This window comes from Hyaena hyaena, unplaced genomic scaffold (assembly GCF_003009895.1).
Source record: "Hyaena hyaena isolate Hyena2069 unplaced genomic scaffold, ASM300989v1 scaffold_1283, whole genome shotgun sequence".
Classification (NCBI taxonomy): Eukaryota; Metazoa; Chordata; class Mammalia; order Carnivora; family Hyaenidae; genus Hyaena; species Hyaena hyaena.
Window position 1 is genome coordinate 392,211 of NW_024081919.1, and position 23,704 is coordinate 415,914.

Sequence of the window (23,704 nt, forward strand, 5' to 3'; positions counted from 1 at the left end):
GCATTAGACCCCCGGCACCATGAAGCACCTCCCTGGATGTCAGTCCCAGCCCCGATGGAAAGCGACAGAGACACCTTTATCTCCACCTTACCAGTGGGGAGGAGTAAAGTTCAGCTCAAGGCCCCGAGGCGCCCTGGCAGCACAGCTATGCAGCCCCCAGAAGTCCTGAGATCTCACGTGAGACAGATGGATCAGCCACGCCCAGTCTCAAGGCACCCCAGTTGGAACCCCGGGGGGACCAAGGCCAGGCTCGCCCACAGCCGCCCACAGCAGCTCGAAACACGAGGCTGACACTGGCCACGATACTTGGCCCAGGCCGGAGCCAAGAAGGACCTCGTGTTACAGGACGGGGTACAGAGGGACAACTCCTCTTCCTCCTGAACCTCTGTCCCACACTAGGTCTTGGGTCCGGTCAAGGCCTCCTGTTCCTCCCCAAAGCCTCCGACCCTTCCTTCACGTTTTGCTTACTCCCTCAGCCCAGAGCTCCTGCTTAAACTATTGCAACAGTCTCTACTGCATCTGGCCTGCCCGCCGAGGCCAGACTGATCTTCCTAATTCACTCTCTGCTCTAGTCACTCCCTTGCTCTAAAACCATCAGTGGCTCCCCACTGCCTCAGCCCCTGATAGGAGGTGAGGGTGGTGCCAAAATCATGGACTCCGGAGTGAAGATGCCTCCCATCACGGCTCCTAACGACGCTTTCGCTCCTGCTAGGGCCATCTAACTACTCTCCGCTGTGAGCCCTGCCTCGCGGCCCCCCCCCCACACACACCATTCCCCTTCCTGGACCCATTCATCTCCATCCTGCCCACCCTCAGGGCGCAGCTTTTAGACGCATCCCTGTGTGGTCATTGCGGGACTTGGAAGAGGCCAGGATGGGGGGCAGAGCCAGGAAAAGCGACAAGGAAAGATGAGGGCAGTGACCAAGGGGCCAGGCCGGGCGGAGAGTAAAGCCCTCGGGGGAGGGGGGCCATGGCTGGGGGAGGACAGCGGGGAATCACGCCAGGGCTCAGGGAGGACTCAAGGCTGCCGGGAGGACGGGACAGGAAGGAGCGGGATGCGGAGGCAGCAGGCTCGCGGAGAAGCTGAACTTGTAGTCTCTACGAGTGGCAGACAGAGGCCAGGCTGTGGGTCGGCAGGAGGAATGACAGACAGGGGTGCCCAAGATGCTGGTGAGCATCCTGCTGACTAAGGTCCTGGGAGCCCTTCCCGGGAGAGTCACTATCAAGTCCAGACAGGGGCCTTCCAAGGAGGGCCGGCGTGTGGAGGCCAGAGCTGCTCTCCACCCTCTGCTCAAAGTCACAAACCTCCCCCCACCCCGTGCATCACCTCCCCCAGGGCCTCCCCCAGTCTAACACTTGGGGCCAAATAACTCCAAGGCAGGAGTGGGCGAGGTCCACACTGAGCTCAATTTCTGGCTGGGGCAGCTGAGGCTCAGAAAGAAGGAAACTGGCCAGGCCCCAGCTCCCCAGCTCCCAGCCCCACACTCTGGTCACTTCCACAGCTTCTGGCATCCCCCGACAGGCGCTTGAGAAGGCCTCGCACGGATGGCCCAGAAGATACCCGTGCACAGCCTGCCTGTCCCCAAATCCCTCCCCACTCTGCTCCCCACCCCGCATCCCAGGCCCACTCAGTTCCCTGAACCTGTGGCCACACCAGCCATACCCACTCGGGGCCAAGCTCAGATTGAAACAGATGGGTGGGCCACAGTCTTGGACATCAAAAGAAAACAAACAAAACCCCCTGGGGATTTCTCGCCCTGTCGGAGCAGCTGGGTCAACTCTGGGCCCCAGCTCCAAAGCCGCGGACAGAGCAGCAGTCTGCTGGCGTCTTGAGGACCCAGCGTTCTAGAAACAGACACATCCTATAGCCCCTGAAGGCATTCTACGTTCGCACTATTTGCCCCACAGGTGACACCAGAGATGAAGCCTGTCCCTGCAAAGAAGACGTGGAGGCTCAGAGAGGTAGAACGGTATGTCACAGGCAACAAGAAAGCAGGGCAGACACCAGACCTCGGCTGCAGCCCGGCCCGCCCTCCCCCTCCCCTTCCCCCAACTCAGCTCACCTCTAGGGCAGGAGGAAATCTATTCTTCCAAACCTCAGTGGGTAAACAGACACTTCCTCCTACTGCGTGCGCACCCCGAGTGCCCCAAACCACAGTGATGTCACTACCTCCCCGGTGACCTCACACCACGCCACAGTGGAAAATGACCGTGGGCCCCACGGCTTCAGAGTCCTAGCCGCAGGGTCCACAGCGCGGCAGATGGGGACCCATACCCAAGGCCCCGGGCCGTGAAGGAGGCCTGCCAGACTCGGCACAGCGGGGAGGGCCGTGTGCCCGGCACAGGTAACAGGCGGCTTCTTCGAGGAAACCCTTTACTCCCACCGAGGCTTCCTTGAATCTGTGGGTTCCCAGACGGCAGGCCTTGCAGTGGGTGCCCACAGCGCAGACTTACGCACGGGCTGGGGCCCCTGTGGGTCTGGCTTCTGCATTTTACTCAGTGGCAGGGAGACAGGAAAGCCACAAGCCCCGCTCTGCCGGAGGGTTCTACATCTTGTTTTGGATGCAAGTTGACAGGCGGCCAGGAATTCTTCATGCCACTGGGGCCTGAGTCAAGGAAATCATTCTGGGCAGAGCCCGTGAGATTGAGGTCAGCAGGAAGAGAGTCTGGGAAGCCAAGATGTTGAGAGCAGGAGTGCTACACGGCTCTCCTTCCTGGGAAAACTTTTACTCCCTCGCCCCACCCTGAGCTCTATGGCCTTTGTCAAGCACATGCAAAGGTAGCACTTCCCCAGCATTCTAGGAGAGTGCGGGGGTCAGTGGTGCGAGGTTTAATACGGAGGAATGCTTAGCCGCAGAGAAGCTAAGTAGCCTGAACAAGGTCACACACCAAAACGGTGGCAGTGCTGGGCTGGGAACTCTGTTCTCCTGACACCCGGGCCAGTGTTCCTTCCTCGGGCCCTTGCCGTCTTAAAGTCCCATAGAGGCTGGAGAATGGCCTCCGAGGACCCCGCCCCCACCTCCCCAAAGGGCTTTCCCCTCTCAGAGTTACAAGTAAACAGAACCTCGGGATCACAGAGGTTAGAAATGAAAGAGGCTTTAGGGATAGCCGGGAAGAAGGCCCATCTTGAAGGCAGGAAAGTTGAGGCCAGAACATTCCCTTCACGGGGAGGTCTTAAGACTCCTCTAAACTGTGCCAAATGTACCCTTTGCGCACCCCCAGGTGAGCACCTGTCACTCATGAGAGGGGTGGGGGAGTGATTTCCTGACCCCACGGCCGTGACTGCTGCAAGGGTCTGGAGGCCAGGCCGTTGGGCAGGGGGTGTGAGAGGCCCAGCGAGGGGGCATCAAGGGAGCAGGAACAGCCAGGAAAAGGCAAGGCAGAATGAAAGCTGCTCCCAGAGATGTTGGGCAGAAGCTCTGGGCAACGGGAGGTCTGCCACCCACGCCCTGGGGCCCCTGGGGCTCAGAGACAGAGGACCGGACTCCCCCGTGGTCCCGCCCCAAAGGCAGGGCAGGCCCTGCAAAGCCACCAGTGCTCAAACAGCCACCAGTGAGGTGCACAGCCTACAAAGCACTTTTAGCCCTGACAAGCATCCAATGAGCTGGGGGTCGTTCCCATTTTCCAGATGGAAACACAGAGGCTCCCAGAGATAGAAAGACTTGCCAAAACCACACAGCCGGTAAGCAGCAGAGGAAGGGTTTGAGCTGAGGTCTGCCTGATTCTGAGGGCTGGGCGCTTCCCCTAAGTCATCAATACTGCTTCCCCATGACCCAGCAGAGAGTCCGGAACTGGGGGCCACACCATCTCTGCTTTGTTCCTGTTCCCCTGGTGGCACCCCTCTCTCCTCCCTAACCCCCGGCTTCCCTCCCTGCCTGCTTCTGGACAAGTCACATGCCGACCGGGGCCCTGAGTCATTGCCAGTGAGTGGGTGGCCCTGTCACAAGCACTTTAGGGAGCACTGTAGGGAGAGCACCCCTAGCCTCCGCAGACCCAATATAGCACGTGGAGGAGCCCAGAGAAATACCCCAAACAGAGGAAGACAGGCTGGATCCCAGCCCTGCCACCACTGGCTTCTCAAACGCTTCTGTCTCAGGCATAAGACAGGGCCATTGTAAAGGTCAAATGAATATTTTTGCACATTTACTCAGAATTTTCTAGCACCTACTCCATTGGCACTATTCTAACCCAGTGGTTCTCAATCAGGGCAATTTCTCCCCCAGGGGACGTTTAGCAATCTCTGGTGACATTTTAATTGTCACAAGTAAACAGGGGTTTCTACTAGCATCTAGTGGGTAGAGGGCAGGGATGCTGCTAAACGTGCTATAACACACAGCACGGCCCCCAAACAACGATGTGGCCCAATGTCAAGAGTGCTAAGAATGAGAATCCAGGTTCTAGGCTGCGAGTCTGTAGCGGGGAGCAGGTACCAGCCCTCACCATGCTTACATTCCAGTAGGAGATGCAACAAAAGTGAGAGAAAGCACAAAGAAAACAAAGCAGGTCAGGGGAGGGAGAGCACCTGAGGGGAGCTTTTGTAGGCAGGACAGTCAGAGAGCGGCTCTCTGAGAAGAATTCATTTGAGCAGAAAGAAGGAGTGTGAATGAGAGTAGGGGATATCAGCAGGAGGAGCATTCAAGGGAACGGGAAAGGCAAGTGCAAAGGCCCTGAGGTAGGTGTGTGGGTGACATGCTTGTGGAACAGAAAAGCAACCAGTGTGGCATAAAACTGAGAGCTGAATGTAACACATACAAACACACACACACACACACACACACACACAATGGTTGGCATCAAAACTCCCCCTGCCCCACCCACCCACCCAACATACAACCTTCCTGGCTACTCGCCAGGAAGCACTGGATGGTCAATGCCATAAAATACCTCTGAGCCCTGGGGAGGAATGGTGCTCCAGAATGTCAGTGAGGGTCACGACCCAACACAAAAATGCCAGGCGGACTCTCAGCCACTATCTGCTGCAAGGCCTTCGTGCCCACTCGGCTCAGTGCAGACAGGAAGGAGGGGAGGGAAGTACTTTCCATGTCCCCACATCCACGTCGCAGACCTGGCCCAGCTTTCAAGGGCAGGCAGGGGAAGAGCCCAGGTCTGTGACCACTGGCAGTGTGGCTCCTGGAAAGCTGGAGCCGGCTCAGGGTCACCTCCAGGTCCCCGGGGCCCAGCAGCAGGGTGGGTCTGGAGCAGGTGTCCACGAATGCTGGGGGAGTGAAGGAAGGGCGCTGCCCCGGGGTGCCCGGCTGGCTGTCCGCCGCCCCCCCCGTAGGAGTGCCCAGCCCCCAGCCCCCAGCCTCAGCCAGCACACGGGCCCCTCTCTGGAAGGCCAGGCAGGGGGCGTCCTGGGACAGCAGGGACACTGACACCCATCTCCACAACGAAGGCCACTGTCCCCAGGCCAAACTGGGGGCCCCAATCTGTGCCCTAACTCCAGCTGGCCCGAGGCCTCTGGGTAATGAGCAGACACATAGTGGCCCCTCAGCGTCAAGACTTCCAGTGAAGGGCGGGCCAGACCCCCCTCCCCGGCAACGGGCCCCGCCACCCCCATCAGAGTGCACCGTGCTCACCTATCTGCCGGCTTTCCTGGCCTTTACTTGCTGAATGAACGAATACTAGATGAATGAATGACGCGCTCCACACAGCCAGAAATGGCTTTTAAAGGAGGCCAAAGCCCCGATGGCAAAGTGGATCTGCCACACCTGCTGGCCGCTCAGGCCCCCTGGGGCTCCTCCTGCACCTGCACTGAGTCACGGCCAACAACCCTGTGTGTACAGGGTGTGAGGGAGCTGGCGGGGGGCAGAGATCCAGACACAGGGAGGGCAGGGCGGAAGGAGCTGGGGAACCAGGCGGACCTGCGTTCCCATCCCCCCAGCCCCTCCCCGGCCCCTGCTCTGTTAGCCTGGGAAATGCCACAACCTCTCCAAATGGGAACAGCAGCACCCCCTCGGTTAGGAGTTGCTGTAAGGAAGCTTTCAGTGAGATTCTGTGCTAAAGGCCTAGCACAGTGCCCGGCACTTAGTCCATAAAAACAAGGAAGAAGGGCGCCTGGGTGGCTCAGTCGTTAAGCATCCGGCTTCGGCTCAGGTCATGGTCTCGCGGTTTGTGGGTTCGAGCCCCGCATCGGGCTCTGTGCTGACAGCTCAGAGCCTGCAGCCTGTTTCAGATTCTGTGTCTCCCTCTCTCTCTCTCTGCCTCTCCCCTACTCACTCTCTTTCTCTCCCTGTCTCAAAAATAAATAAATATTTTAGAAAATTAAAAAAAAACAGTAAGGAGGAAGAGGACCCCACGGGCCCCTGCGCTCAAGGAAATTTCCACCTGATGAGGCAGATAAGCCACCACCAGATTAAAAAGCAGAATAGAGTCGGTCCCTGGGAGAAACAAAGGGCTTCGAGAAACAAAAGAGCTTCGATCCAACCAGGAGGGTGAGGAAAGACTTTTCTGGAGGGGGTGGCTTGTGGGAAAGGCGGGAAGCAGGGGGCAAGGGGTGTGCCATGAAGAGGGGACAGCGCGATGACCAAGTCCCACTGGATGTGGGGTACGGATGCACAGTGGTGGCAGAAAGGACCCAGATGCTTCACTTGCTCCAACCTGGACTCGGGGGAACTCGTCCCTCCACCACCGGGAGCCACAGCAGGCTTCTCGGGACAGGGATAGAGGTGCGCCAACATGGGGAGCGATGCCACCAAGGAGGGCCAGCGGGGACCAGGAGGCCAGCTCCGGCCGAGGCTGTGGACATAGGCCGGGGGGCGGGGACCCTAACTCTACTCCAGGCCCCAAGCCTGGTGTCCCACAGAGGAGCCCTGCACCTCTTCCGCCGAGGGGCTCACATGACCCCAGGGTTCACCAGGGCAGGACCATACCCCTCGAGGCCTGAGTCTGTGGCCTGACCCTGCGCTCAGGCTCTCAGAGCTGGGATTCTGACTCTCCTCTGTTTTCAAGACACTCTCTGGGGCAGCCCCCGCCTCCAGGATGCACCCTGGTACCCACTGCAGGCGAGTCAACTCTGGTCCGACAGCCTCCATCCTCTGCGCTCGAGAGCTGGACTCTAAGGATGCCTCTAGTCGTGCCCAGTGAGTCACTTCGTATCACCACATGAGCCAGTGCCACCTCCCACCTTCCTCCCCGTGAAGATGTTCACCTGAGTCAGCACACCACACATTCACTAGGGTAAGGTCATGAGGGGGTTGGAGGGGAAAATGCCCCCTTTAGAGGAAGAGTGCCTTTCCATGAAATACAAGGTCTCTGAGCCTCAGTTTGCCTTCTCTGTGAAATGGGGCTACTCTGTCTTACCAGACCATGCAGCTGCCAAAAACAGGCAAAGGGTGAGCAATCCCTTTGCAGACTCTACCTTGAAACTGTGGTGGGTGCAGGTAATACCGAATAACAGCTCTGGGGCCTCTGTTTTCTCCATGTTTCTGCAGTCTCTAAGGGACCCCGTCTGCCTTTACTACCCTGCCGGAGGGCCTCCCTCGCCTCCCGCGTCCCCAGAGCTCAGCCACAGGCAGAGGCCAGCCCAGGGGAACCCGAAGACACGGTCTCCTCCCCCGTACCCAAGGGCCTGCAGAGAACAGGCTCTGAAGTGCTCGCCAGACACCCCAAGTCGGTCCCGGGGAAGAGGGTCTGCGCAACCGACACGGGGACGCAGCCCACGGTCCTCCTGTGCCCTTATTAGGCGCTTACTGCACACCTGGCCCCGTTCTTTCAGAAGCGCAGCCCGAGCATTTCTAAGAAAGAGGAAAACCATAGCCCAGAGGAGGAGGAAGTCTTCTAAAGAGGGGCCCGCGTCCGCAGTGGGGACAGCGCCTCCCGGTACGGAGCCCCCTACCCCCCGCCGCGGGAGGCCGGCCGGGCGCCGCTGTCGCAGGGGTGTCGGGGTGGGGGGGCGGCTCTCGCGGGGATCAGCCCAGGGCGGCCGACTGGCCCCACACGCCCGGGTCTGCGCGGACAGAGGGGCCGGGCTGCGCCCCGGGGCCGCGGGGACTCGAGTTCGCTGCCAGAGCGCACGTGTGGCTCCGGGGGCGTGGGGGAGAGGGCCCAGCGGGTCGGCGGTCGTCTCACCCTTGGGGGGCGGCGCCTCGGTCTCCCCGAGCCCCGCCAGGGCGCCCCGGGATGGGGGAGGGGAGTGCCCGCCCACCGGTGGGCCTGAGGGCAGCGCGAGTCACCCACCTGGGCGGGCACGGCGCCCCCCGCGGCCCAGAGCTGCAGTCCGACGGTCAGCGCGGCCCAGAGGGCGGCGGGCGCCATGCGTGCGCGCGGCGGCGGGAGCGCGGTGGGTCCGGCTGTCCCTGGCTGTCGCGCCCTCGGGCCCTCGCGCCTCCTCTCCGCTCTCCGCTGCCTCCGGCGCCTCGGACGGAAAGCGAAAGCCCGAGTTCGGGCGGCGGGAAGGAGGCAGGTGGGGGGCGGGGCGGGGGCGGGGCCTCTAGGCCACGCCTCCGGCCACGCCCCCTCCCTAGGGCTCGGCCCGCATCCCTACTCCGGTTCTTAGCCCCGACCCGCGCCCGGGGCTCCCGCCCTCGGGGACCCCTCCACCTCCTTCTGTGCCCCTTCCCCTTGGAGACACCCTCCCACCAGGTCTGTTGCTGCCCCCAGGCTGTGCCTCTCAACCTGCCCTGCATCCAGCTCCCCCTCCCACCTCCCCGCAGGCTCCCCACTCCTGTGGGGGATGGGACACTAATTTGGAAAAAGACGTCTCACAAAGGTGACACTAGCTCTGGGGGACCACCAGTGTTCTATATGATTCACTCATTTGGACTGGAGCCAGACCATCTGAGGGTGTCTCTGCACTAATCTCAAAGGGTTATATTTTCTTAAGACTAAACACTATACGATATATAATTTGTATGTGTGCTTACAAATGTATATGTAACTTAATAAGCTGTGTATACTGAATTGGCTGTTATCACTATTACTCGTTTGTTCATTTATCCTTAAACATTTTTTTAAGTAGGCTCCATGCCCAAAGTGGGGCTTGCACTCACCACCCTGAGATCAAGAGTTGCATGCTCCACCGACTGAGCCAGCCAGATGCCCCTGTCCTTAAGCATTTTTTAAGCTCTTCTCAGAGCGAGCCAGACCCTGCCCTGCTTTCCTTCTTAAGTCTCCCATCCAGGTGACAAACAAGTAAACAAGTCCGGGGCAGAAAGCCATCCGGGAAACTGAGGGCGTCCAGAGAGGGCCCAGGCCAAGGGCCATGAGGGTTGGCTGGCTCCCCTGGGGCTCCTATTTGCAACCCAGCACCCACTCTACCCGCTATCTTCGCCGTCTTCCATCTTCACCCTCTTTGAGCCGCAACTCTAAGTGAGGGCCAGCCCCGTGTGGCCAGAACTTACTCCGCCAGGCCTGGGAGTCCTTGCCCCAACACACAGGGCACTTCTGAGGAGTGGGGTGAGCAGGGCTGCAGTCTATTCTGTTCCCCTGTTCCCTCACTGCAGGTTGCCCGAGAGGTTCATGGACCTCTGCTCTGGGCCACCAACCCCCAAGATGAAGATAGCAAGATTGGTGCTTCTAGGCGCTGAATGAAACTGGGAAGTGACTTGCGAGGTGGAAAATCCCATCTCCTGACCAGGAGTCTGGGAAATTACCTGGTTCCCAAACATTTCTGAGAGATAGGCCACGCTGAGGGTGCGGCTAGCACAGCCCACAAACTTGACTCTGATAGAGAGTCAGCCTGTAAAACTAGCATGAAGGTTTCTTCTGGCCCTTACTAGTCTCGCCTGACAGTTTTGAGGACTCCCTGATCTGGAAGAGAGAGCCAAAGACCAGGAATGGGGTGTCACCTGGTGGATGCAGGGGCAAATGGTTCTCCATGGATGACCCACATACCTCTCAAACCCAGTGGGTCCCGCTGGCTCATCTGATGGCTCCCCATCCCAGTGAAGGGCATCTTCACCACCCAAACATGGGGATCTTCTGGGACCCCACCTTCCATCCCAACTCCATCAGTGGACCCAAGGGTGGGTGACAGCCAAGTCAAGAGAAAATCAAACCTCTGCCTAGGGAGTCTATCAAAGGTATTTATTTTTTTAAGTTTATTTATTTATTTTGAGAGAAAGAGAAGAGTCCCAAGCAGGCTCTGTGCTGTCAGTGCACACAGCCCGACAAGGGGCTTGCTCTCACGAACCGTGAGATCATAACCAGAGCCGAAGTCGAGAGTCGATTGCTTAACCAGCTGAGCCACCCAGGCGCCCTTCCATAAAGTGTATTTAATACAGAGGAATTAGTTATAAAGATGTTAAAGGAATTAAAGGAACAATGAGAAGAAGGGAAGATAACCCTGAGATTAACAACTACAAAAAGCTGCTGCCACCCCTGTGGCTGGAGATGGCACCACCAGAGCCAGGAGCCAGGGCATCTGGGGGACTCTGGAACCATGGAGGAGACAAAGCCACCACTGGAGACACCATGGGAAGCACAAGGGAGGGAAATATCTTGGCTTCTCCCTTCCCTTGGGTACTCATCTCCCGCCAGTGCCTTCCATTGGCCAAGCCTAAGACGGAAAACATTTAGCAAGGGAACCTGGGAAATGTAGTTTGTGGGGTCAGCCCACTGCCATAGAGAGCCGAGCAGGGGCCTGGCAGGGCCTGTTGCTGAACATAGGCCACCAGCTGGCACTGGCCCAAGGACAAAGGCACATCCCCTGTTAAGCTCGCTGTAGAAATCTGTCTTTTCCCAGCATCTGCGTGAAATCTTGGGCAAGTCCTGAAGCTTTTCTAAGCATCTCAGGCAACAAATACCCCTCCAGTCTCTCACAGTCGAGTCCAGTCCTGTCCTGGGGACTCATTAGAGCTCCAGTCTCTTACCAGGGTGGCACTTTCTCCAGCTGGGCCCAGGCTTGGAACCTGCCTTGGACGGGGAGGATCTGGTGACTCCTCTCAGGACTCTGCCAGGTTTGGTTGGGGAGAAGGTTTGCAGAGAAAAGAGCACCCTGTTGCATGGCACCTATAGTCGTCACCTGCCCCCTTCACACTGGGGCCTCTTGGGGGCAGTTTCTGGTTCATTCTCTGGAGGCACTTTTGCAGGCATCTCGAAGGCTTTCTTGGTAATTCCTCTGACCGTGGCTCCCCAGCACTAGAGATGCCCAAGCCTCCTGCTGGCCACAGCTGACTATATCCCCTGGTCTCCGACATAAATGGTGGTCTTCCAGGCTTCTCCTGCTGAGGGCTCCTCCCCCACAAGAAGCACTTTGGGTTAGAGATGGCCCAAAGCTGGCTTCTTCCCTGGAGTCCACGGTTGCCCTTTGCCCTTCACCTGCAGCAGCCCGGCTCACCACTCGCGGACCCTGTCTTGCCCCCAGCTCTGCCATCTCAGGCCCATGGAGCCTCAGGCTTGAACTCATGTCACAAACCTCTAATGAGCACTTGGGGTGCTAGCCGTGGGGTGCTGGGCACTCAGGAGTGCGCAAAGCAGGCGAGAGTCTCCGATCAGTCTTGTAAGCCCTAAACTCCTTGGATACCCAGCTGTCAGAGTGGTCCTTTGTAGCCCCTCCTGCTTCGCCCAAGACCAAGGGAAGTGCCCCCTCTCCCAAGAGGCAGCCAGGGTTCACTCAGCACATTGGAGACACCCTTCCCTGAATCTCGAATCTCGTCTCTTGGGTTCTCCAAACCCAACACCTTCTTTAGGCTGGGGATGGGCAATGGCAAATTCTGGATGAACCATTTGACATTCAGTCTCTTGGCATGCCTGCATGGGTGGTCCAGGACTCTCTCTCTCTTCAAGATGGGTTTTGGTTTTGGCACCCACCATATTGGACCTGCCATTGGGAAATCCGCTAAAACTCAGCAACTACACAGGGAGTCCCCTTAACACCCTGCCTCGGTCTGGATCCCTGGCTCCTTTCCTCCTGCCCCAGTGCCCAGCCGTGGCTTTGGCCATGGCCATTTCTCCCTTGTGATGCTCCAGTGGCCTTCCAGCTGGTCCTTTGGCGTTCGGGCCCTGTCCCTCTAGTCTGTGCTCCATGGTGTGGCCTGGGCCAGCTCTCAAAAGCATAAGGCAGTCATGCCATTTCCCCCTGGCCCAACAGTTCGAAAATCAAGGGACGGTTTTGCCCCCTTGCCTTGCAAGGGACATCTATCAATGTCTGGAGACATTTGGGATTGTTACAATTGCAGGGGACAGGGTGGTGCTAAATGGCCTCTCGTGGGTAGAGGTCAGGATGCTGCTAATATCCTATGATACACAGGACAGCCCCCACAGCAGAGAATTATCCAACCCAAAATGTGGGTAGTGCCAACACTGAGAACCCCTAGGGCCCTCCGTGCCCTAGCCCGTGGCTCCCCACGGCCTTCTGAATTGAGCTCAGGCTCCTCGGTGAGACACTGGAGGCCTTCACGTCCTGGCCCAGACTGTCTGCCAGGCAGATCTCCCCCAGCCCCATACTCTAACCACCCTGGACCCCCTGAATAACCTTGAGGCCTCACCTCCATGCCTTTGTCCATGGGTTCGTCTGCCTGGGACGGCTTCCCCTTCCACTTGCTTGGTGATCACCCACTTGCCCTTCAACTTGAAGCCCAACTCCTTCTCCTTTGTGAAACTTGCCCTTAACCGCACCCCACCAGCCAAGGCAGGGGTTGGTACTTCTGCAGACCTTTAGCAAAACCCTCACCTCCGTATGGTTAGCTGCTTACATTCCCTCTCCTCTCTTAGTAATTGCGAGATTAGCAGTTATTGGAAGCCTACCCTGGGCCAGATGACTTACAGACATCGTCTTGCAGCAGAGAGGCCAAGCCCCGTAGTAAGCTTGTACAGCTAGTAAACACAACAGTGGACTCCAGCTGAATTAGTTTGCCTTCCGCAGCCAAGGAACTCGGCTCAGCCAGCTGCTTCTCACGCCCCCGGACTGTGTGGTCTTTGGGTGGGGGTGAGGGGGGTTGGTCATGGTCCCTGCTATTTCCCTGGTGACCAGGTAATACCCAAAGGGAGGGGCTCAGTAACGCTGGACTGCGTAATGGGACTAGCATATGCAGGATTCGATATAGGGGTGAAGAAGAGTGAGTGGATGTCAGGGTCAAGACGCAGGGATCTAGCCCCCCCCCCACTCACTCCCAGGCCCTACCCACTCTACGTGGTCTCCCAGGACATGTGTGTCCCAGACCCCAAAGCCCCACAGCACAGAAAAAGCCCGCTGTTTTTGCTCCTCAGTAATGGGGAATGAGCAGGTCCCAGCAGATAGGACCATGGCCCTCTGGTCCCCAACCCAGGGGCTTCAGGCACAGCATACACCCTTGGCCTGGGGCTCCCTGGAGCCTTTCCTCCCTTCCCAGTGCAGCCCATAGCTCTCAGAGGGCCCCCCGCCATCTCACCCCAACGAGCTGAAGAGGTGTAGCGGAAGGCATTGGGCCCCAAACAGCCAGTCTGTCCGCAGATGTTTCCTGAACACCTGCTACATGCCAGGCCTTTGGAGGGATGGCTCTCCAGCTTCAGCCAGCATCAGAGGCATCTGGAAGGCTTGTTGAATGTGCACATTCCTGGGCCCCACTCCCGCGTCTGTTGAGGGCCCGATGAGCTGGCTTTTTAATGCGCCCTCGGGTGACTAATGGATATCTTTTGGGAATCCCTGAACAGAGAGCGTTTAGCTGCAGCAGGTGCCGAGGCTAAGGGCACTCTAGAAGGCACAGCTGCGTTTGGGTTGGCAATGGCAGTTCACACGATGGGCAGGGGGTGGGTCTCAGAAGCAGCCACGCAGTCAGCTCCCTCTCACCTGGTCTGGGTGCCCAGTGGGATCCTGTCTTGCAGGAGCTGCTTGGGCAGCCTGACCCCCTCCCACCCCCAGCCCCCACCCAGCTCGTCCCACAGCCACGGCAGGTAACGTTCTCTCGTTCCACTGTCCCGCTTATCTCAGCACCCTGCATGCTCTGGGCCAGCCCCTGGATGACTCATGTCCTAAAATCACGAACAGGAAGTAACATGGTGTGAGCCACAGCCCTGAAACTACCTCCTTCATCTGCGCCTCCCCCTAACCCGCCCTCCCGCCATCCTGGGGCCACACCTCAGGCTAACCTGGTCTTATCAGGCTGCCGACCCCTGTCCCCAGTGCCTTCCAGAGAAGAAGGTCTCCCCTCCTCCGACCCTCAGAGAGGACCCCAGGCAATTTGGGGAGAGGAATCAAGAAAGCCTCCAATCCCCCTGTCCGTTCTGCCAACACCTCCCTGTTCTAGATCGCCTCTCTTCTCAAGAACCAGCCCCCGACCATCTGAAGACCCTCAGTTTCTCAGCCGAGTCAGTGGGGCCAGCTGCAAGTCGGGGGAATTCCCCTGGTAGCCCTTCCCTTCATCTAAGCTGAGGGTCTGGACGAGATCAGGGGAGGGAGGCTCATCTCATCCTCGGTGCCAACTCCGCCTCACGATGGCCGTCCAGGGCTCGGTGGCTGGGAGCCCGCGTGTGGGCTGTGCAAGAAGGGATGCGCGGCTGCGGAGCGGGCGTGCCCTGGGTGGGGAAGGAGCAGCCACCGCAGGACCAGTGTCTCCTCTGCCATATGTGCGCTAGGACTGAGGCCGTCCCCGGCTCCTGACATTTGAGGATTCTGATTTTCCCGAGGTGTGTGGAGGTGGGGGTGCAGCCGGGCCGGGCCTCATTCTAACCCCCGCCTTTAACATACAGAGAGGGTGTGCCTGTCCTACAAGAAGGACTGGACCTTGATCCCTCGCAGGGCTCACCTATGAGACCTCCCTTTCATCCCACCACAAATCAGCAAACCGACCTGCTGTATTTTACACCCATCGATCTTTTTTTTTTTAACGTTTTATTTTATATTTTGAGAGACAGAGAGAGACAGAGTGCGAGCAGGGGAGGGGCAGAGAGAGAGGGAGACACACAATCTGAAGCAGGCTCCAGGCTCTGAGCTGTCAGCACAGAGCCCGATGCGGGGCTCGAACCCACAAATGCGAGATCATGACCTGGGCCGAAGCCAGATGCTTAACCGACTGAGCCACCCAGGCGCCCCAACATCCATCTATCTGTTTACCTTATATCATCTTCGTTTTCAGATATTTTTTTAATTAAAAAAAATTCAAAGCATGGATCCAAAACAGCCATATTTCCACCACCCGGAACCAACCAATGTTAACACCCAATGGCCGCCCCAATGGCGCCCGCATTCCTCTCTGACATCATAGCGTTTAACTCTTGACCCCTCTGCCCTCCTGGCCTGGCCTGAGCACTCCCAGCACGCTCCTGTCACCAGACCTTTGCACTTCAGGTCCCTCTGTCTGGATCACCCTTCCTCCAGATACCTGCATGACTCACTTCCTGACTTCGGTCCAGCCTCTGCGCAAATGTCACCCCCTCAGACAGGCTTCTCTGACCTCCTAACTAAAATAGCTGCTTCGCTTTTTTTCTTAGCAGTTCTAGAACTTCTCTGTGTGTACTGTCTGTCTGTCTGTCTGTCTCACAACGGCAGGGTTCTGGCCGTTTCGTTCTCTCCTGGGTCCCCAGCACCTAGAAGAACAACACAGACATCATTTAGATACTTTAAGTAGCAAGTTCTCAGTATTTGTTGATTAATTTTTGCTTCAAATTATTTAATAATTAAACTTGGAGCCTTTCGGGGCGCCTGGGTGGCTCAGTCGGTAAAGTGTCCGACTTGGGCTCAGGTCATGATCTCATGGTTTGTGGGTTCGACCCCCATGTCGGGCTCTGTGCTGACAGCTCAGAGCCTGGAGCCTGCTTCCGAGTCTGTGTCTCCCTCTCTCTCTGCCCCTCCCTCGATCATGCTCTCTCTGTCTCTCAAAAATAAATAAATGTTAAAAAAATTTTTATTTTTAAATTGAAGCGTTTCTTGATCCCCCCGTTCTCATCCCATCTCCTCCTCCCCAAAGGCAACTGTTACTCTGAGTCGCTTCTACATGGCTCTCCAGTCCGTTTTCCGCCTTCTCGTTTAAACAAACAACCTAGAGCACCGTTCGCTCTGCGTGCCTCTGCATTTACACAAACGGCAGAAAACGCTCTGCTCTGCCCCACGATCGCTTCCCCTCCCCTGCGATCTGTTTCTGAGAACTTTCCGTGTTGATGAGTTCAGACTCCGCTCACTCTCTGTACGTGCTGTGTGTGCTGGCCGGCAAACCTGCCCCACAGCCTGCTCCCTCTCCCTGCTAGGGGACGCCTGGGCGTCTGCACTTGGCTCCGTCCCTGCTTGGAGATACCCATCCTTGGCACCTGCCTCCCAGAAGCACAGGATGGAGCACCTCCTAGACTCCTGGGTCATAAACCTAGAAAGTCGAACTGCCAGATGGTGGGGTTTGCACATTTTCATTTTCACTAGGTCCCGCCAAATTCCTCTCCCAAGGGGCTGTACCAGGTTACACTCCCACCAGTGGCTGGTGAGACTCTCGCGTGCCCACATGTGTGAGGACCTTTGATCTTGTAAGTGGGTTTCCTTTTATAGCCCTTCATATTTTCAAAGTGCTTTCAATTCTCCTACCCGCCTTCAGGGTAGAAGCCTCACCCTGAATCCCTCTCACTTGAGGCATGTGTCCCCCCAAGAATCCCAAAGCCCCGACCCATAACTCCTCTACCCCCTCGCCCCCAACTTCCCACCTGCCACCCACCTGCCACCCCACTCTCCAAACCCCCCTCATCCCGGGGAAGCTGCTTCCCAGCTGCTCCCCACTTGCTAGTTAAAGACGTAAAGACACAGTAGCTGCCTTCTTCCTTGATCTCTCCAGACCCCCTTTACCCTGGAAGGGTCCCCTCTGAGTTCTCCATCCCATTACAGACTGGGCCCCTCTGGCCTGGAGAGGCCCCTCCCCCTCCATCCCCTGCTTTGTAACTAATTCCCAGGGATTTTATAATTTGGTAGCTGGTATGAATGGAATCTTTTTTTGCATGTCTTCTCCCTGGCCCTGTTTTTTTGAACCCCACATACAGACAGGTTCAGTGCATCACGGTCCTCCACGCAAGGGTCCATGCTAACTTTCTTTTCTTCCCCCAATGCCTGCTCCTGATCCCCCCACCGTGAGCTCAACCCAAACAGCCTGTGGTGGTCTGTGGGGCTTGGATTTCTCTGGGGTGGGACTGCTGGGGTCTGGGGGATGCTGTGTACCTATTTCCCTGAAGCTGCCAGTCGTTTTCCCCGGGCTGGCCACACCAACCACACTCCCGGTCACGAGCAGGGTCAGAGGGTCCCATTTCCTCACACTCCACTGGTGGCCAACATTCTGATTTTGGTCAGTTTCAACGGGTATGAAGTGGAACCGCCTCTCGCTTCATTTCCATTTCTCTGAATATTTGTGGGTTTGAGCACCTCTTCATTACTTGTTAGTCATTTGGGTTTCCCCTTCTGTGAACTGCCTATTCACATCCTTTGACCATATTTCTATTATTTCCTGTCTTTTTCTTGTAGCTTTGCAATAATTCCTTGTATATTCTAGATATTAATCCCTTGTCATTTTAGACATCACAAACACTTCTCTTATTCTGTCATCGGTCTGGTGTCCTTTGTTATTTTTTTTTAAATCCTTCAGTTTAATGGAATCATCAAATCCACCATTTTTTTTCTTTTTTTGCCCATTTGGACCGTCATTAAAAGTTCCCTCCCAACCTGTAGGATAAAAAGATATTTTTCCATATTTCTTCTCATTCACCTTATGATTTTGACATCTCCCACCGAGGTCTTTAACACAACCAGGTTATACATGGTGTATAAAATCCAGAGCCCCAGCTTCATTTTCCTCCAGTCTCTCCCATCCCATTGACCAGAGCCCATAATGTCAACCCTGACCAAAAGTACATGGCGCTGTGGTTGAACTATCTCTTCTGCTCTGTCCATCTTGCTCCTGGGATCATTCCCCATGGTTTTCATTAGTAGAGCTTTGCAGCCTGTTCAGTGCCTGGTAGAGTGAGTCCTCCTTGCTCTTCGTTTTCAAAGTTGACTTAATTATATAGGGTTCCTTATTCTTCCATGCACATTTTAGAATACAATACACTCCTTACGTTCTTCGAGCTCCAGCTGTGATTTTCACTGAGTTAATAGGTGAATATGAAAGAAAACTGACATCATCACACTGCTGGGGTATCCCGCCTACCACCACGATGTATCCTTCATTTGTGCAGAGCATCTTCTGTCTTTCGTTAGTTTTGATTTTTCTCTGGACATCCGGAGTGCACCAGTGAAAGGCATGAGCATCCCTCCCTTACTCGCCCCTTCTACCCCTTCGGCTCCTAGCTGACTGTTGTGCGTCTCCAGGCGAGCTGAATGGCAGAGCCTAGTAGTCTTAAGAGATGATCTAATATATGATCTCAAGTGGCTCATCCAAGCCCACACAGCCAGCACACAGAGTGTGAACACGTAACGTGCAGCAAATCGATACTACGACTAATATCATTAAAAACTCAAATATCAGTTTCAAGGGATTTGCCAAACCCCAAGGCAATGGTGACCCCAACACAACTCTCTTATGTTGAGTTGTACCACTCATTCTAAAGAGGCTCCACTTCATAGATGGAGAACTTGGGGTTCTTCTGGTGTCACGAACACAAGGCTTTCTCCAGGCGGACCCTTAGGGAGAGGTGGGCTTACCGGGCCCATCACCCCCATCACCAGGGGCTTATATCACCTTGGTGGCCCCCATTCTTCAGACAAGCCCAGCCAGCAGGCAAAGGCCATACCTGGCACATCTCCTTTGGCCTTTCCTAGGGAGAATCGCTTTCCTAAACCTGTCCTTACCTCACCTCCCCCCAAAGCTTCCTCCAAAACATTTTCCTACAGGGCTCCCACCTGAACCCCCAGAAGTCTGGGCGTAACCACTCTCACATTGAAATGCAATGCCTTCCCATCTGATGCAGAGCCATTCTTCAGGGCTATGCTCCAACCTCACCTTTTTCTTTCTTTATTTTTTTAAATGTTTTATTTATTTTTGAGAGAAAGAGAGAGAGAGAGACAGCATGAGCAGGGGAGGGTCAGAGACAGAGGGAGACACAGAATCTGAAACAGGCTCCAGGCTCTGAGCTGTCAGCACAGAGACTGACGCAGGGCTTCAATCCATGAACCGTGAGATCATGACCTGAGCCGAAGTCAGACGCTTAACCAACCGAGCCACCCAGGCGCCCCAACCTCACCTTCTTCTTGAAGCCCTCCAAGATGTCTCCAGCCCACAGTGTTCTCTTGCCCCCTCTATAGGAAGTTTGGCATTGGAGAAAAAGAAAATGAGCTAAACCAGAGACGTGCAAATGTGTGTGTGTGTGTGTTACGATATATATTAGCAAATACATGTATATATAATATTATATATATATAATATATATACATATATTGGACATAAAACTCTTTGTTGCAGTGGAATCTTAAAGTTTTGTGGGGGTTTTTTTATATTTATTTTTATTTTTGAGAGAGAGAGAGACAGAGCATGAGTGGGGCAGGAGCAGAGAGAGAGGGAGACACAGAATCCAAAGCAGGCTCCAGGCTCTGAGCTGTCAGCACAGAGCCCGACTCAGGGCACAAACTCACGAGCCGTGAGATCATGACCTGAGCTGAGCTGGACGCTTAACTGACTGAGCCACCCAGGCGCCCCTATAGCAGAATCTTATATGGAGAGATAACTCAGTTTTCTCATATTGCCAGGGTCTGGACCCCAACTCTGCCATTCATTGGCTGTGTGACTTGGAAAAGTCACTATACCTCTCTGAGCCTCAGTTTCTTGATCTGTAAATGGCGGTAATAAATGCACTTGCCTCTGATGGTTGTTGTAAAGGGTAAATGCGATGGTGTATGAAAAGTTCCTGGCACATAGAAAGCAATCAGTAACGATGACTCTTAGGATGGAAACCTAGTTTGTAAAAGAGATCCAAGGGGTGCTACTTCATCTGAAGAGGGCTTGGAAAGGCCTGCTCCTCACTAAGTTGGCTCTCTCTTGAGTCACACCCCCAGAACCCTTAAATCCCACACTCCGGATCCACAATCCACAGCATGCAGAATAATGTGCATCATTTAAAATCGAATAGGCAAAGGTAGTTCCCTAATACAGCACAGATTTTGACAAGGAGCAGGTCTGCTATGTAAAATAAAAGAACAAGAGGGGGGCCTGACTGACTCAGTCCGTAGAACACGTGACTCTTAATCTCGGGGTTTTGAGTTCGAGCCCCACGTTGGGTGTAGAGACTACTTAAAAATAAAACCTTAAAAAAAAAAAAAAAGACAAGAACCAAAAGTAGGAACCCTCTAGAAGTTCCATTTAGAATCACTGTAAGACGGGGCACCTGGGTGGCTCAGCTGGTTAAGTGTCCAACTTTGGCTCAGGTCCTGATCTTGCAGTTGGTGGATTTGAGCCCCGCATCGAGCTCTGTGCTGACAGCTCAGAGCCTGGAGCCTGATTTGGATTCTGTGTCTCCCTCTCTCTCTGTCCCGCCCCTGCTCACACCCTGTCTCTCTCTCTCTCTCAAGAATAAATAAAGATTAAAAAGAAAAAAAGAAATTTTAAAAAACCTGTGTCACTCATAACCATAGGTTGGGAAGTTTTATTTTGTTAAGAAATTACTGAGGATAATTTTTTAAAATGATTTATAAGAAGGGAAAGAAACCAAAATGTTTGAAGTGGTGATAATGGGTGATGGGATCATGCATAACGTTGATTATTTTCCTTATACTTTTTCTTCCCCCAAATTTTACTTACTTCCTTATTTATAAGAATTTTGGTTTTTGTTTTACTATTTAAAGCACCAGGAACCTGAGATCTAGGTTTTTTTTGTTTTTTGTTTTTTAGTTTATTTTGAGACACAAAGAGAGAGAGATCATGCATGAGCAAAAAAAGGAGGGAAGAGGCAGAGAGAGAAAGAGAGAGAGAATCCCAGCTGGGCTCCAAGCTATCAGTGCAGAGCCTGATGCAGGGCTCGATCTCACGAACCGTGAGTTCACGACCTGAGCCAAAGTCAAGAGTCAGACGCTCAACCACCGGAGCCACCCAGGTGCCCCGAGTTCTAGTTCTGAGGCCTGTGACCTCGCCACATCGCCCGCCTCTTCAGGCCTCAGTTTCCCCATCCGTACTCTGAGAGAGAGAGGCTGCGTGGGGCTCGGAGGTCTCGGAGTCGCACATCCTCCTGTGTAGCAGCCCTGCCCAGTGGGTCCGGTTTGCCTCAGGCCGTGTCAGCTTCGGGCCCCGCCAGCCCGGGTGGCCTGCAGCCAGGCGAAGCAGCACATGTTTTGCCCATTAGCGAGACCTTGGCTCAGGGCGGGAGCAGCCAGGGAGCAAGGAGGGAGTGACTGGGTTGGGGGAGGGGGGTGCCCAGCCAGGCTGGTTGCTCCATGCCTGTGTCCCTGACATGGCACCCCACACATGAGACATCTCCTTTGGGAAACGCAGCATGTGAAAACTCCCCTTGCTCATCAGCAAGGAGCGCCCAACACCGAAGTCACTGACCTCATTTTCCTAGCAACCTTTCCCTTCCCCATCTCAAAAGGAGGAAGAAATAAATAATTTTTACCCTGGTATGATTTCCCAATCTTCACTCATATGGATGTTTACGAGTACATGTCTACTGGCCAGAGCTGGGCAGGGCTGGACAGGGATGACTCAGTGTGGGCACACCCTCTGCTGAGAGCGTGGGAGAGGGACAGGGGGACCTGGCTGAGGAGCCGGGGGGCCTCCTTGGATTAGGTGACAGCGATTTGGACACCTCTAATCCATCATCCAGGTGGAGCTGTCTACGGGACCTCACTCCCAGGGAGCCAGAGCCCCTCACCGCCCCCAGGCCCATCCTGTCTTCCCTGCATACCCCGTACATACTTATTGAGCACCTACTGTGTGCCAGGCAGATGCCCCTTCACCCACAGCTCATGGAGACCCTGCTCCAGCCAGGTGCCCGAATGAGGATCCAGCACATTTCAGCTCCTAGGAATGAATGGTGGAATTTCAAGCACCAAGAAGGCATCAACTTGGCCACCACCTGGACTGGTAGATGTGGATTCAAGACCTAGCTTAGGCCATTTACTAGCATGTGACCTTGACCTTGGACAAATCACTTCATCTCCTTGAGCTTCCATTTCCTAATCTATAGAATGGGCAGATAAATAAGTCCCCTTCACGGGGAACCTGGGTGGCTCAGTCAGCTGAGTGTCCGACTTCGGCTTGGATCATGATCTCACAATTTGTAAGTTCCAGCCCCACGTAGGGTTCTCTGCTCTCAGTGCAGAGCCCGCTTCGGAGCCTCTCCTCTCTCTCTCTCTCTCTCTCTCTCTCTCTGCCCCTCCCCACCTCGTGCTCTCTCTTTCTCAAAAATAAATTAAAACGTAAAAATAAATAAATAAAAATAAGTCTTGGGGCGGCTGGGTGGCTCAGTTGGTTAAGCATCCGACTTCGGCTCAGGTCATGATCTCATGGTTTGCGGGTTCAAGCCCCGCGTCGGGCTCTGTGCTGACAACTCAGAGCCTGGGGCCTGTTTTGGATTTTGTGTTTCCCTCTTTCTCTGCCTCTCCCCTGTTCACATTCTCTCTCTCTCTCTCTCTCTCTCAAAAATAAATAAATAAATACAATTTTTTTAAAACTCCCCTTTGCAGATATGCTGTAAAGATCAGGGTTTGGGAGTCCACAGCACCTGGCACATGGTAGGTGCTCAATAAATGGAGACTCAGAACTTGATGGCGGCCGTGCATTTTGCCTACCCAGGATGGAGCCCTGCCCTCTCCCTTCCCCCTGGTGCTCAGGGGAAGGTTTACCCGTGAAGTTCCCGAAGTGCTTGGTCCCTCTCCTCCCCCTCACACTCAGAGGAAAGCCCCCTCAGGCCTCGTTTCCCCTGCAGCTCCCCCACACTCGTGAGGTTGTGGCAACTTCTCGCCAAGGGCCCGGCCCGGCCCTTCCAGCCTCCCCCCCCCCCGCCCCCCAGCGCCTGCAGGACGCTGCCCCCACCGTCTCGCCCCTTCCTCCTTAGAGGCCCAGAGATGGGAACTCAGCAGAGAGGCAGCCTCTGCCCCAGCCTCACAAATGCCCCCATCCCTGCTGCTCACGCCATGTCCTGAATTTCTCACGCCGCCCCCAGACCTCTGTATGTACCAAATCCCCAAGCCCTGAGCCAGACTAGGGGCCCTACACACCACTGAGGTTTTTGTTTTGTAGCCGTTACCACTGGCTAAAGTTGTCTCATGCTCTTTTTATGGTCCCCCCTCAAGGGCAGGGCTACGTCCCCAGGACCCAGCAGCATATTACGTTTGAGGTCATTAATTCACAAACCAATGAATGAGCTTAATCTTTGCAACCTCTCTTTGGGACAGGTACTCTTATTAAACCCATTCCACAGAGGAGGTAGTAGAGGCCCACCATCCAGGCGAGGTGCCACGCCGTGGGCAGTAGAGCCCTAGGCTTACCTCAGTCCCAGCAATGATCACATCCTCAGCCACTGCCTGACTCCAACAGGTCTCTGCGGTTAGCCTTGGCTCCCCAGGAGTCAGTACCGTATACCCCCGTCCTGTCCCAGCCCACGTGTTTCCCAGCACAGTCCCTGCCACACAGTAGGTGCTCTAGACAGGTCTGTTGCTCAAATGACTCAGCTAAATGAAAGAACAAATCCTTCTTTTCCGCACAGAGGTATTTCTCGTGAGCCTTCTGGAACTTGACCTCCAACCCTCTTCACAGTCAGTGCTATGGGAATTTGGAGGACACAGAGGTCCTGGTCCTGGGTGGTCCTGGAAGGCTTCATGGAGGGGGAGGAGGGGCAAGTTGAGGATGGAGGTTTGGGAGCTGGGGCACCGGGCTGAGGTTTCATGGTGAGATAT

The 23,704-nt window shown here is 55.3% G+C and overlaps 1 protein-coding gene and 1 long non-coding RNA gene across 3 annotated transcripts in view; one reads left to right on the top strand and one right to left on the bottom strand.

Annotated features, from left to right (window-relative positions):
• TNFRSF1B (TNF receptor superfamily member 1B) overlaps positions 1-8,352 on the bottom strand; it is a 33,571-nt gene extending 25,219 nt beyond the window's left edge. The window contains exon 1 of the mRNA XM_039223155.1: positions 8,179-8,352. Coding sequence (XP_039079086.1) covers positions 8,179-8,256 — 78 coding nt within the window. The 5' untranslated portion in view covers positions 8,257-8,352. The remainder of the gene's footprint in view (positions 1-8,178) is intronic.
• LOC120224911 lies at positions 2,189-10,050 on the top strand. Of its 2 annotated transcripts, none has more exons than XR_005526704.1 (3): positions 2,189-2,345; positions 6,952-7,821; positions 9,444-10,050. It is a non-coding gene; the product is annotated as an uncharacterized LOC120224911 (long non-coding RNA). The 2 variants fall into 2 exon arrangements; XR_005526703.1 differs by lacking the exon at positions 9,444-10,050 and having other exon boundaries at positions 6,952-7,179; positions 7,718-8,917.
• Positions 10,051-23,704: the final 13,654 nt, after the last annotated feature.